The 15364-nt window shown below is 36.6% G+C and overlaps 1 protein-coding gene across 3 annotated transcripts in view; it reads left to right on the top strand.

Annotated features, from left to right (window-relative positions):
- The first annotated feature begins 11958 nt into the window (after positions 1 to 11958).
- LOC134806059 (serine/threonine-protein kinase Doa) overlaps positions 11959 to 15364 on the top strand; it is a 70781-nt gene continuing 67375 nt past the window's right edge. The window contains exons 1-2 of one of the 3 annotated variants that reach the window (XM_063779271.1): positions 11984 to 12118; positions 13693 to 13732. In XM_063779271.1, the coding sequence (XP_063635341.1) occupies positions 13730 to 13732 (3 nt within the window). In that variant the 5' untranslated portion in view covers positions 11984 to 12118; positions 13693 to 13729. Of the gene's footprint in view, positions 12119 to 13666; positions 13733 to 15364 lie in introns of those variants that run through there. The other 2 variants (XM_063779269.1, XM_063779270.1) reach the window with 2 other exon arrangements.

Below are 15364 nucleotides of genomic sequence, written 5' to 3'. Positions count from 1 at the left end.
CGTGTTGTTCAACGAATTTTTGCAATGGAATCCTTTAAGATTGAATTTAAATTAATGTGGTTCCGCTTTTTTAGAGGTAGATGAAGGGCGTGAGGTGATATAATGCACTTTTTTCCATGAAAGTCTTAAAAAATCTGTGTCTTTTTAAAGCACTGCTTCCGCATTTTTGTTATTTCATCGACTGGCTACATTGCCTTCCACTGACATAATTTGAAAATGACAGCTGTCAATCGGTGTGATGGAGCTTACAAACTAGGGAAATTGGTACGGAGCGCAGCAGTATTATTAGGGCGAGCGAAGCGAGCCCTATTACTATTCGACAAACTATGCATTCTTGTGGTACACTTTACGGAAAAAACTATCGCACTGATAGGTTTGAAATTCAACATAGTAATTTAAATTCATGTCTAGATGCGTTATCAAACATAAAAATATCATTTCATAAACCTAAAAAAATTAAATAAAGTAATAACTCTTTGTATTACTACTAGCGCCATCTGTTAGAAAAATTATGAATTAAAATTCGTGCTAATATACTATGTGCTAACAACGATAAATATAAAAAAGGTTTAAAATTTTGGATTCTGACACATCTCGCTTCGCTCGGTTTGACTCCCAATTTAGCAATTAAGTTTCTGTGAATAATGGAACATTCAATCTTGCTGTATATTCACTGCGGAGGTCAAATGACTCGTATCTTCTGTTCTGTGACGCCGATGCACTGATCAGTCCATGTTGTGTTAGCAAACTTAAATCTGGTATTTTCAGTTCGAGAAACAGTTTTAGTGTTACTATTGCTTAGAACTGCCAAAATTATAGATAAAGATAAGCATATTATGCCGTCTGTATTAGTCCTGTAGCGCTGGCTATATTTTGAGCCCTAACTTAAAGTAATATTAAAGTCAATTATTTTTTCGCTTACGAATACTGTTTTAAGATGTTAATCTTACATTTTGTTTTGTGTCACAGATATTATTTGCTTCTTAAGTAATTTAATAATTTGTGGTGATTATTTTTATTTTGAATTATTTTGGAGAAAAGAATATTCGAGAGAAAACATGTAACTGTGTCGCATTTAGGATAGTTTTTTTAATGTGAAAACATAGTTTGTGTCAATTACGTCCATTGCAATCGGATACTATGTCATACTATTCAAAATGACTCAAAAAATAATTAAAGTTAAAAAAAATTGCTGACGTGGCATTTAACCGTGTCAATATGTACATTACATGTTTTTGTGTCTTATTAAGGCATAGCTTTATAAGATTTGTGATAATTTTGTTCTAACAGGCTATTACCATAACAAAAGAATATTAAAGTTACTAGAGTTCACATCTTATTAATATAAAAGGCGGGATTAATAAGAAATATGAATTTGTGTCAGTTTCATCCATTGCATAAACAGATAATACAAAAATAATGTTTGCGTTCATACGACGCTAGCGGGCGGCTATTAACGGGCAACGCGGGCCGTGCAGGGGGTCGGGCGCGGCGGGCACGGCGCGACCTTGGCGTGGCGGCGGCGGGTAAGGGCCTCTCTCTAAAAACCACACGTTGCGTACGTTTACTTCGCCTGCGCGCCAAATTAACGCAACTTATGCAAAGTTATACTACTACAAAGAGATAGATATTGTACAATGTCACCATTTACCAAAAGAACTGTAAGTAAGTACATCTTATTGCGAGAATTAAGGTCTGTTTATATCTATACCAGGGATGTAACGGATGTGGTTTTATCGGAACCGAAAACGGAAACAGATGTTTTCAATTTAGTTTAACGGAACCGAAAACGGAAACGGAACCGAAAACGGTAACGGAACCGAAAACGGAAACGGAACCGGAACCAGAATCGGAGCCTGACTTTTTAACGATGCAGTCGTTTTCCCCTTTCTAGAATAAACCTTCAGACAAAGTTTACACTTAGCCGTGTCCCCACCAACTTCATCAAAATAGTTCCAAATCGAACTTGATTTCGGCTTCATTGTGCGTTTTTTTACACACTAACATTCACCACACACACTACCGCGTGGCTCACTCCGCAATTTCGTCGCTTTGCTACAGGTAGCTAAAAGTACATCCGTTCCATACCAATTTCTGGGAAAGCCATAAGCCGCGCGTGGCGCTGTGCTGATCGTAACAGACGCGTTTTGTTAGAGAGCGAGTCTTCAGTACCCAGTACTATTATTTATTCTGTGACACTACACACAGTCAGTAGTCAGTATACAACAGAACTCATACGATTTTAATTTTAATAACACGAATAAAACAAAGTATAGAAACAAACAACAAATTAGCGTAGGACGTGGCAAGCGGGGCGATGAGCGAATGACTGGTATGAACGTTTGTTTTTGATGTACGCCGCCGCCGCGCGAAGCATTGACATCCGTTATAACTTCCGTTTCAAACATAACGGAACCGGAACAGAAACGGATGTGTAATACCAAACGGAAGTTCCGCCTTAACGGAAACGGAACCGGAGCTCCGTAACATCCCTGATCTATACACATTGAGAATGTGAAATTCCTCTTTGACGTTCGTTACGTAATGTTGATTAACAAATATGCGACTGATCCATCCTGAGGGCCTACCGCGAACATCGCAATTCGCAAATTGCGGACATCTTTCTCTGTCACTTTTATTACGTCTAATTGGAGTAAAAGAGAAAGAGTCCGCAATTTGCAAACTTCAGTGTTCACGGTCACGCATCATATATTTGTGACAGTGACAGGGAAAAGGTACCACTTTAGTAAAATTTGGTTATTAATACCGTGACTTAATATGAAGATATTTTTTTTTCATTATATATAGCATAAACCAGTCTTTCCATACTTAACATAAATTATACAAATAATTTTTTTTTAGCTCTTATCATTTTTTTATAATAGGTATTATTAATTGTGTAATTAATAATAGGTATTATTAATTGTGTAATTAATAATACCTATTAAAAAAAAAATGCTACGTACAAAAAAATTGAGGTTATTTAATGCCTGTTTATTCTGATGTTTTGAATATATTTACCTTAAATGATAATTACCAACACTTTTGATAGTTCAAGCTTCTTGGATTGGGTTCAATTGGCGTAAAGGACATTTTGGCGAAAATGAGTTATATCCACTACCGTAGGCTCAAAGGGCTTAACTGACAAAACGCGATTTTTCAGGAGATAAAAAAAACAGTTTTGTTTTGAGAAAAAAAATCAGACCTTTTTTGTTTGTTGGAATTAACTGATGCCTGTATGTGGCTTATTCCTAACTTTTTGAGGTCTTTTAGACTGATTTCTTGAACTTATAATGCTTATTTAGGAAAACAGCATGTCCGTTACGCCAAAAAACACGACTGTTTTAAGAAGGGCGTCCCTTACGCCTCTTCTTTATTGTTTATCTTATTAGAAAAAGGGCGTAATGTTCTAAAAATCAAACTGTTTTAGTACCATTTGGCGTAAATCCAACAATTTCGTTGCAATATTGGCAACTTGCATGTAGGGAACACTATACTTCTAAGTACTATAATTTACATTGTATTTTCCGAAAAATTATAGAAATGTATTCACTGTTAAGTTTTTCCCCATTTTTGTTATTTTGGATACTTAAACGTGGAGAAGGTCGTTTTCTTAGCCACAAAAACAATATTTTTTTTTATTTGTCTATATTACTTCAACAGAATCACTGCTGTCCTACCATTTATGTATATTGATATACAACAATTTGTAACAAATTAATTTTACTATAGAAAGTATTATGCGTTATTTCTGTTTGTAATGTTAATTGGATTATAAATTTTACTTTTACATACTAAAATACTATTAGGTATAATAGTAGTTTTGAAATTTCGTATGTCTATTCAGTAAACCTTAATGAATATCGACTACCGTAGGCTCAAAGGGCTTAACGGACAAAACGCGATTTTTCAGGAGAGCCAAAAAACAGTTTTGTTTTGAGAAAAAAATTATAACTTTTTTATTTGTTTGAATAAACTGATGCCTGTATGTGGCTTATTCTTAACTTTTTGAGCTCTTTTAATCTGATTGCTTGAAAATATAATACACTGCTTATTTACGAAAATAGCAAATCCGTTACGCCAAAAAAACACGACTGTTTTTAAGAAGGGCGTCCCTTACGCCTCTTTTTTATGGTTTATCTTATTAGAAAAAGGGCGTAATGTACAAAAAAATTAACTGTTTAGTACCATTTGGCGTAAATCCAACAATTTCGTTGCAATATTGGCAACTTGCATTTAAGGAACACTAGTACTTCTAAGTACTATAATTTACAATTATTTTTTCAAAAACTTATAGAGATGTATTCACTTAAGATTTTTCCCCAGTTTTTGTTATTTTGGATACTTAAACTTGGAAAAGGTCGTTTTTTTAAGCCACGAAAACCAATGTTTCTTTTTTTATTTGTTTATATTTCTTGAACAGAATCACTGCTGTCCTATCATCTATATCTATTTATGTACTTATATCAAAACAATTTATAACGATTTCTTTTACTACAGAAAGTATGTATGCGTTATATCTGTTTGTAATCTTAATTTGATAGTAAAATTTAAGTTTACACACTATAATACTAATAGGTACAATAGTAGTTTTGATATTTTGTATGCCTGTTCAGTAAAACTTAATGAATATGCGATTATTTATAACATAACATCAGAGTAGGGAGCAAAAAAGGCATATGGCTAGGCCAACTTCGTACTTCTATGGATTTAAATCCAAACGTTATAGACAATAACTTTCATATTCCTATAAATTAGGGTTTAATTTAAACGAAAATGTATTAATCAATGTATGTTGTATTATTATGTATCGTCTAATCATAATTGCAAATGGAACAGTCACATACAAAACCGAAAGTTATCAGTCTAACCTTAATTAATTGCCATAATTATCACTTGAATATAATCATGTTTTATTATTTTCTTAAAACTGATGAAAAAGGTACCAACTAGTTCAGTATAAATTGTCAAATTTTAGTAACCCTATATAATAAAGCATTAATGAGCACATGAGCAGGTAATGCAAGTACCTACTTAATAAAAAAAATGACAAGGAAAGTACTAGGTCATCCCAATTAAACACAAAAAAGCAACAATTATAAACCCGAAACTATACATAGTATGGGGGCGTATTTCTTACATTGAATTATCTAACACTCGTATAAATATCCATTAGTGGTGGGCGTAACGTACATTTAGCACTCAAAAAGCTACTGCAAAGAGGCGTAATCGACAAAAAATTACAACATATTTAATAAAATTTCCGATGCAAAAGGGCGTATCGTACACAAAGTTGGGAGTTACGCCAAAATGTCTCACAACATTTTTTTGAATTGGCAAATACGGCCAAATGCGTTGGAAAATTGTGTTTAAGCATTGATTTTTCATAGGGCTTAACGGACATTTTTTTCAAGTTATCGAGACGTTAAATATACTATTCGATAGAGAAAAAAATACTGAGTATAACTGCATTTTCGCAATTTTGTCCCTTACGCCATTTGAGCCTACGGCAGTCGTTATATACAGTTTTGTTCAGAATTCCAAGCGCTTTCGTTCTGTATAGTGAAAATTTCGATATCTCTTAAAAAGTTGCCTTTACGACCCAATTTTTGCACTATGAGCTTGCAAAAACAGCTTATCTCAAGGGGCGTAAATGACCAGTTATAAATTAGAAATTCATAGATATAATCGTAAAGGTTACCACTAAATATAAATATTGTTGTAAATGACTTACATGACTTTTGTCGTCCTTTAAGCCCTTAATTTGTCTTGATGATTTTTCATATCGTATCTCGTATGGTCAATATGGTCGTAAAGGACATATATTACTATTGATATTATTTTACTTGCCTTTTATGACCCGCCCTAAAATGATTTTACCATAAGTATATGAAGCGAATAAGGTTGTAAAGGAATTTTCTAATATTTGTATCGTTTACTACCACGAATTAGTTTCTAAACTCTAAATTTAAAACAAATAACATGGACGTAGCGGTGTGTAATAACAAATAAATAGTTTTCTGGGACGTATATTACTACATTGTAATGTTTGCCCTTAAATTTGAAAGCATTTACGCTAAGAGTTTTTTCGGCAGTTATCTTTGTTCATGGGCGTAAAGGTCTAGAATGCCTAATATATAAATAGTTGTATGGGTCCTTTATTACTAAAATGTAATGTTTGCTCTTCAAATTAAAAACCTCAGCTCGGTGTTTTTCAGCAACTATCATCGTTTTACTCGCAGTGGAATTTCTTATAGTATATTATTATACATATAATTTCTTATATTCTATAATATCGTTGTTTATCGACTAAGCCAATCTGTGTAAGAATGTCCTATAAAATCATTCATTCATTCAATTGTTTCATAATCGTTTTAACAGAAAATATTTTTAAGCGTTTGAAATTATAAATTATTGCAGCTAAAGGTAACGTGGTCTAAATAACACAGAAATTACTACTTAAATAGGAATGAATAAATCGTATTTTAAAATAAGACCACTTGAAATATTGAACCAATTATTACCTATTATAACATACCGTATAGAACTATAGTCTTTTGTTCATTAAGTAAACGTCCAAATGCTTGATATGCTAATTCTAATCATCGTTAGGCGATCTATTACTTCCCGTGTTATGATTAAAAGCTGTTATGTTATGATTGTTATAAGGCAGTGGGACATTTACTTTACCTTCATTCCCGTATATTAGCTACTTTTTGAGCATGTAATTATTTTGTATTATATAATTGGTTAAAAATATTGTGTTTTCTTCTTTATTTAATTTAGGTCTTAAGTTAGGGTTTTACAATGTGAGTATATAAGTACAATATAAAAACACTTACAATTCATTACAAAAAATATATAAACACATTATAAAAACCTAACCTAGGGTGCCGCCGGCAGCGGGGCAGGGCCCAAGCTGCCGGTGGTCAGGGCCGCAGAGTGAGGAACCGACGTACTATACGCGCCGTGTCCAAAATTACTGCCATCTGCATCTGACCCTTGATCCAACCACCCAGCGAGAGTGTCTCTAGGTGTTGGTCGAGACTCTTCGCTATGAGACCATTCGCCGACACGACTATAGGAACAATCATCGTAGAATCAACATCCCACACGGCGGTTATCTCGTGAGCTAAGTCTAGGTACTTACTGGACTTGTCCTTCTCGGCCTTCACGAGATTCTCATCATGGGGGATGGTGACGTCGACGAGCACGGCCCGGCGCTGCGATAGATCTATCAGCACGATTTCAGGCTTATTGGCTACAATAGTTCTGTCAGTGATGATAGATCGATCCCCATAGAGCGTGGCACGACCATTTTCGAGAACGGGCGCAGCTAAGAACTTCGCGGTCCACAAGGCCGTATGGCCAAGGCAAGCTGCCAGTGAATAATTCTGGCTACGAGATTATGTCTGTGCAAGTACTCGCCGTTAGCAAGATGAAAACACCCGGAGATAATATGCCTGTGTTTTCTTTATTATTATACTATATTATCAGAAAAATATTAATTATAACTCTAATCGGGATATACCTGGCATAATCAACTACCGGTTGATACATTTTTAAGCTTCGTAACAGTAAATTATGCTGAGAAAAGTTAACATGTGTACCGTGACTGGTAACTAATACACCCCGAATTTGGTATAAAATAGTCTGATAATGTCACTTACGACCCCCTAATAAACAAGATTCATTAAATTATCAAAAATTTCATGGCGTAAAGGACATTCATAGTGTTTTTGACCAATTTTAAAGGACATTAACTTCTTTCGTATTTAATTTATAGATATAATCATATCTATAGCAATCGCTAATTCAGGTTAAAGAGACTAACATTTTGAGTACTTTTCCAATACACATCAAAAACATACCTCGATAAACAACAAAAATATATTATAAACATCTTAAAAAATGCAGTTTTTCGCGATCCCAAAAAGTAGCATTTTGTCCTTTACGCCAATTGAACCAAAAGGTATCGTAATAATATATATTACTAAAATTAATAAAATCAGTCTTTATATTGTCTATCAACTAGGTACATATTATAGTTGCACATGCAAGTGCAAATATTTTCATTGCATTCAATTCATGCTATGTTGTGGGGGGCGTGGCTAACGATAATCGCAAGCCAAAATTTTTTCTCATGATTATACCAACCCGGTGGAGCCCGTAATATCACCAAAATAATTAAAACAATTATATTCTGCTCCTCAAACGAGCATATTTTTTTTTTCAATAACTTTTAAAATTTATGAAGTCTTGTATTCAATGTAATTGACGTTGCTTGCCACGCTTTATACATCACATAATTAGCAATACATGGCGTCTTAAAATAATCTTAAAAAGTGTACTAAATATCGAATAAATCTTATTTTTAAAAGTCGCTGATGTGACATTCTCATTCAAACTTTGTCGTTCACCATAAAGACGAAATTTTATTGTATCTTTATACAAATAACCTGTCAGAGAGTCCTTATGGCAAGGATAAAGTGGTACCTTTTGATTGCGAACGTCACGAATGTTGGTCAGTATGAGGAGCCTACATTTTATTTTTAAATATACTTACAACATACCTACTCCCACACTATGAAAAGACTTAATGTAATTATGCCTCCTAATGAAATAAATACACTGTAATGGCTCCTCTACACGATGGGCCAACGCCGGCCACTCGTGCACTCCAAGGGACGCATTTATGCTTTAGAGGGAGCAAGTGATATTGCTATCTCATTGAGTGGCCGGTGTTGGCCGATCGTGTAGAGGAGCCATAATGTTCATGTAACAAGCACCCTACCCGCGTAGGTAGCCTTCCCCGCGTACGCCGTTCATGCAAAGTTTTATTTTGCCAAATAGTAAAAAACCGTTGTTGAAAATGACCCAAATTATGAATGTTGTCTCGATGTGGCATTATAATAATGTAGACGTAAACTTAATAACATGAATTTTTTTTTGTGGCAGATACATCATGTTTATAATAAAAACAATTATTAAAAATAAAAGCGATGGATGAATTTGACACACATTTGTTTGAATAACATATTATAATATCCTGTGAAGTACAACACTTCACTTACCGACTATAATTTTATTTTAGGCATTTTAGGTTCACTATTAGGTATTTATTAAATGTCATTATACCCGTGGATGAAAATGACACAAAATGCGTGTGTACGTCGGAAGCCACTTTGCTTTTACAGGGAAACAAAGAATTTCATCTAGAATATTTTTTTTACCGAATGCTGTTTAAAAAAAGAAATACCTAAATTTCTACCTAAGCAAGTACCTAGGATGACACAAATTATTATTATTAGGTTTAGTGTGTGGTCTGGAAACTATATGTAAAAAATAAGCAACATTAATAATCTTATAACTTCAAAAGATATTGCTACCGGACTATATCGGCCCTAAATCACTGAAGTTTGTATTAAGAAAACTTCAGTGATTTAGGGCCAACACAGACGGACTACAACCCGACTGCAACTTGTATGGAAACTGCACGCCGACTGCACGCCAATTGCAACGTCGGCGTGCAGTTGAACAAAATGACCCAGAACCCTGGCAGTACCTAGTGGAACTCAGGTTTGGTGCAACATAGGCACACGCTGTTTTAGTAATTCGACACGTCTTGATGAGCACTTGGGAGAGCAGTACGATTATAGAGCTGATGCTGAACCCTGGCTGTACCTAGCGGAACTCTGGTTTGGTGCAACATAGACACACACTGGGTTGGACATCCGACTCGTCATGATGATCACTTGGTAGAGCAGTACCCAAGATAGCTGATGCTGAACCCTGGCAGTACCTAGTGGAGCTCGGGTTTTATACAACATAGGCACAGGCTGTTTTGGTCATCCGACACGTCTTGATGGGCATTTGGGAGAGCAGTACCCAAGGTAGAGCTGATGAGCTGATGCTAAACCCTGGCTGTACCTAGTAGAACTCAGGTTTGGTGCAACATAGATACACGGTATTTTGGACATCCGACTCGTCAGAATGAGCACTTGGGAGAGCAGTACCCAAGATAGAGCTGATGCTGAACCCTGGCAATACCTATTGGAACTCAGGTTTGGTGCAATATAGGCAAACGCTGTTTTGGTCATCCGACTCGTTTTTCTGAGCACTTGGGAGATACCCAAGATAGAGCTGTAGCTGAACCCTGGCAGTATTTAGTGGAACTCAGGTTTGTTGCAATGTAGGCACACGATGTTTTGGTCATCTCACTCGTCTTGATGAGCACTTAGGAGAGTAGTACCCAAGATAGAGCTGATGCTGAACCCTGGCAGTACCTAGTGGAGCTCGGGTTTGGTGCAACATAGACATACGCTGTTTTGGACAGCCGACTCGTCAGAATGAGCACATGGGAGAGCAGTACCCAAGATAGAGCTGATGCTGAACCCTGGCAATACGTATTGGAACTCAGGTTCGGTGCAACATAGGCAAACGCTGTTTTGGTCATGCGACTCGTCTTTTTTAGCACTTAGGAGATACTCAAGATAGAGCTGTAGCTGAACCCTTGCAGTATTTAGTGGAGCTCACGTTTGTTGCATCATAGGCACACGCTGTTTTGGTCATCTCACTCGTCTTGATGAGCACTTAAGAGAGCAAATTATACGTAAGTTTATGTGCGGAGCAGCATGATTACCGCCAGTAGATGTCCAGACGGCATAGTTTTACGCTGAATTGTGTGGTGTGGACGCATAAATAAATTCAAGGACATTGGCTCGCTGACCCAACATTATGTAGGAAAGCCAGTTGGCTTCCTTAGAAAAAGTACTGGGCGACCGTGTATGATGTAATAAGCGCTTATGATATTGTATATTACGTGTGGATGATATTGGCAATTTGATTTTGTCGTCTGGACACGTTTTTAATGGACAAAGTAAAAGCTGTAACAGACAGGCGTACCGGACAGCGACCGGGGTCCAATTATTTGGTCTGTATATTTCTTTCTTGCTCTCACTTAATTATAGCTGCGTCCTTAACGGACTTATTACGTACCCACTCGATCGAACATGGAACAAGCCTCGGACCGGACCAAAGTCCGCGGTCCGGTACGTTTAGGTAGAAAAACTCCGCGAGCCTTTACAAAGCTCTGCTTTTTGCTAGTTATTCCACTGTCATACTTTGAAAATGACAGCTGTCAAACGGTGCTATGCAGCTTACACACTAGGGAAATTGGTGCGGAGCGCACCAGTATTATTATTACCTGTCAGTTGGTGCGACGTGCATGCCCACCGCACCGCTATTAATAATAATTATGTGCGATGGAAGCTTACACACTATCGATAAATGCGCCGCACCGCACCAAGGTCGCGGAGCGGTGCGATAGTCTGACAGACTATCGCACCGCTCCGCGACCTTGGTGCGGTGCGGCGCATTTATCGATACGGTACGGGGTACGGACCCAAAGGATAAAAACGGGACCCTATTACTATATAAGACTCCGCTGTCCGTCTGTCTGTCTGTCACCGGGCTGTATCTCATGAACCGTGATAGTTGAAATTTTCACAGATGATGCATTTCTGTTGCTGCTATAACAAAAATACTAAAAACAGAATAAAATAAATATTTAAGTGGGGCTCCCATACAACAAACGTGATTTTTTTTGCCGTTTTTTGCGTAATAGTACGGAACCCTTCGTGCGCGAGTCCGACTCGTACTTGGCCGGTTTTTTCTACTGACGGAAATGGCTTGACAGACTATAGCGTCGCACAATAACACTAGCTTTACGGCTAGCAACACACCTTGTCACATGGCAGCACAAAGTCCCTTTTCCTATTTTGTATCAATTTGACATGATTTAATTTACTACTTTAATTTATATTTTCGAGAAAAATATAACGTTATTTTAAAGAAAATATATAATTTTTGTAACTGGTGATTTATTATTTTTTCAAATAAACACTTATAATTTATAAGTACATTGCTTGACTAACTTGACTTACTACGCCATTGCAGTGCTGTTCAGCCAACCAACAAAGTGCTTGGATTCGGATCGATGTTCGGGCCCTTGTTGCGAGGAAACATTCTACAAGGCTCTGCATCACGAACTTGGAACTGCGTTACAACTTTCAGCCATCAACTTTGGTGTAAATTGAAGTATTTACGTGAATTGAGGGTGAGTTAGAAGAATATGTTACTTTCTAGATAAGCGTATCCTATAGTTCCTACAAACTTGGAAACCAACATGGCGTTAGCGTAGCATGTAAATAACTATTGACGTTTATCTAATGGATTCTGTTATTTTTATGCGTAGTGTCGTTTTAGGTGTATGTTGTAGTCGTAGTTACAGTAATGTTTCTATACAGGTTGTTATCCTTGGTTTACAACGTTGCCTACACTGAATATAATATGTACTTGCTCCTCGTAGGCTAACTTGAGAGTTAAATTGGGAAGTTTATTTTGGTATCTTATCTTATTGCTATATTCGAGTAGATCTACGTCTTTTATTGAAATTTAAAAGTGTAAATTACTAAAATATCTCCAATACTTGTAGTACATTGTATTAGTCTTAAAAAGAGCTAATAAACAATGTTCATAGAAAACATTAATTTCTGAAGATTTTACTGCTTTGTACTTTGATGTCATAAGTAGATACATCATTTAATAACCATTATAATTATAATGCATCTATAAATGTAAGTAATTTTAGATATGTTATTGCTGTTTAGCAAGTAAATTTTTCTTTTTATAAACACTTAAGACTGGTTTGCATGGCTAGAAACCTATGCACAATCCCAATAGACAGGTTTGGTAAATCTTTACTTTATGGACCCACGATTTTTGAGGTGGGAAGGGGGGGTGGGGGGAGGGGGTGGAGAGGGCTACCCCCCAGTCCAACCCCCATGGTGAGGAACCCCATGGTTATGGAGATATTCATGGTTAAAGTTTGTATGGAATTACTAAGAAATAAGGGATTACAGCAAATTTTGAAGGAGGAGGGGGTGAGGGGTGAGGGGGGCCGCGGTGAAGCTGTTGGATCTGGGTTAGCTCCGGCGCTGCGGAAGAGCAGCCCTTCCGCCCTCGCGTGACTAAGCACGCTCACTACACTCGGCTCCGCAGCTTCGGCTTACTGGTCGCCTTCGGCGACCAGCCTCAGCCGCTCGCCTCGCTCGTTCCCGCGCTCCATCACGGCGGGCGAGGGCTGCCCTCCCTCCGCGCCTCCGTTTTTGGAATTGCTCTCTAGGGGTAGGACAGACAAGACCACGTGGATAGTGGGGTGCTCTGATTCGGTTTTAAGTGACCTTGACATTTTGGGTACCTTGAGATTCTGGTGACCAAAAATTTTGGTGAACTTGAGATTTTGGTCACCATAAAATTTCGTGACCTTGAGATTTTGGTGACCTTGAGGATGGTGGTGTGGTATAAAAGGTAATATAAATTAACAAACAACGGCACCTATCGACATCTGCTATTACATTTCTCCTTTATTTCATAGTAATTTCATACAAACTTTAACCATGGATATCTCCATAACCATGGGGTTCCGCGCCATGGGGGTTGGACTGGGGGGTAGCCCTTTGCACCCTCTACCCCCCCATACCCAACACACCCTCCAAATCGTGGGTCCATAAAGTAAAGATTAGCCACAGGTTTTCCAGAATCCTTGCTGTTAGACCTATTTGGCATGACCTGTCTGCTATAATACCCGGGGGTGCAATTCCACTGGTTAAATAAGTTTATGTTTTTCAGCTTTTTCTCATTGGATAGGAGTTTTGGTATCCGATTTATGGTAAGTGAAGGTACCGCTGTACTTTCCTTATTGTAAGTAAAAACCGTGACCCTGTCAAAAATATTCATTGTTTAACATTCATGATGATAACCGGGCTCACATTAATTGTTATTATTTTTGACAGGCTCATACAGCATGATTGGTTTTGTGATCAAAGCTTTCTCATTTAATTGCATAGCGGCAGGCTCATCTGAACACCATTGAACATATTTTAACCTTACCTTTTATTTTACATTAGGACATGTTTTGGAAGATTACCTAAGCCACAGAGGAATATAGTAAAAATAGAGTGCTCACTCCATACATCAGTTTTGGTACCAAAACAACAATTTTTTTCGAAGTCGACATCTAGCATCGAGTAGTGGAATTATCAGTACCGCTACTTGATACTAGAATTCTCTATTGTCGCGACTCACGAAAATTGTATTGCGCAACAATTTATAACTAAACAAAATAGAATTCCTGTTAAACCTGTTATATATAATATATGCTGAAAATTGTTGAGCATTAGACTTTTCGGTTGGTGCTACATCTATTGTTAAGTAGCAGTGATAATTCCGCTACTCAATGCTAGATGTCGACTACGAAAATAATAGTGTTTTTGGTACTAAAACTGAAGTATGGACTGATCACTCTTATGTATTTTTTTCTCTATGCCTAAGCATAGACATCAAATATATGTAGGTAGGTATTTATTATTTACTAATCAATAAAAAACTTGTACTCACAGCACAGTAAAAGTGAAGACCTGCTTTATGAAAGGAATGCATTCATAAAGTGGGTAAGCATTTTTGCAGCTGCAGTAAACACATATATTTTATATTTGACATCTAATATTAGGTTATTCTTCTGGGACCCTCCTAAATCTATTAACACTCCAACACAACATCACCATTATATTGCAATTATAGCATCAACAATTTAGAAAAACATACTAAAGGTGTAATCAAAGTGAAAATTATATCTTGCAGTCTTAAAAATCACAATTTCTGCTTGCGCTAGCAATTATTGCTTCAATTGTCATTTAGTTAATTTTACTGAAGTTGTAGGTTGTTGACTATAAAAGTTTACTTTGCTGTTAACCTAATGACAATAAGCTGTTTAGATTATTTTGAGCTTTGCAGGGCCTCTGCCACTGTGGTTTGCTTTTTGCACCCACTGTGCTGCAGTAGCAGTTCACACTACAAAATACATATTCTTTTATAATACTTTTAAAAAGTGGTGTAGATTTGAAGAGAATTGCCATGTGTAGAATATTACTAAAGAATAAACAGGATGCTCCGCAATAGTCATACCTGGATCATTGTCATCATAATATATTTAATGACAATTCACACATTGGGTGGATAGATTGTATATATTGTACAATGTTACACCCTAGTTTTCATTGCATTTTAATATTTCCATTAACAGAATGTCTTTTATTAAACACACCTGTTTTTCATTTTTAAAAACCAATATTATGCATGTTATTCATAACTTTTTCTTATTAATTGCTTGCCACTAGAACTAGAACCTTATGCATAACCTTTTACTACTTTAATACAAGCAGATGCCTTATTCCAATTCCTTGTTTTTGGAAGAGACTTTTGCTTATGTTACGAATTGTTATGGTTATGTTATGCAAAAACC

The sequence above is a fragment of the Cydia splendana genome, chromosome 2 (genome assembly GCF_910591565.1).
Source record: "Cydia splendana chromosome 2, ilCydSple1.2, whole genome shotgun sequence".
Lineage (NCBI taxonomy): Eukaryota > Metazoa > Arthropoda > Insecta > Lepidoptera > Tortricidae > Cydia > Cydia splendana.
This window is presented reverse-complemented; position numbering and strand designations above follow the sequence as displayed.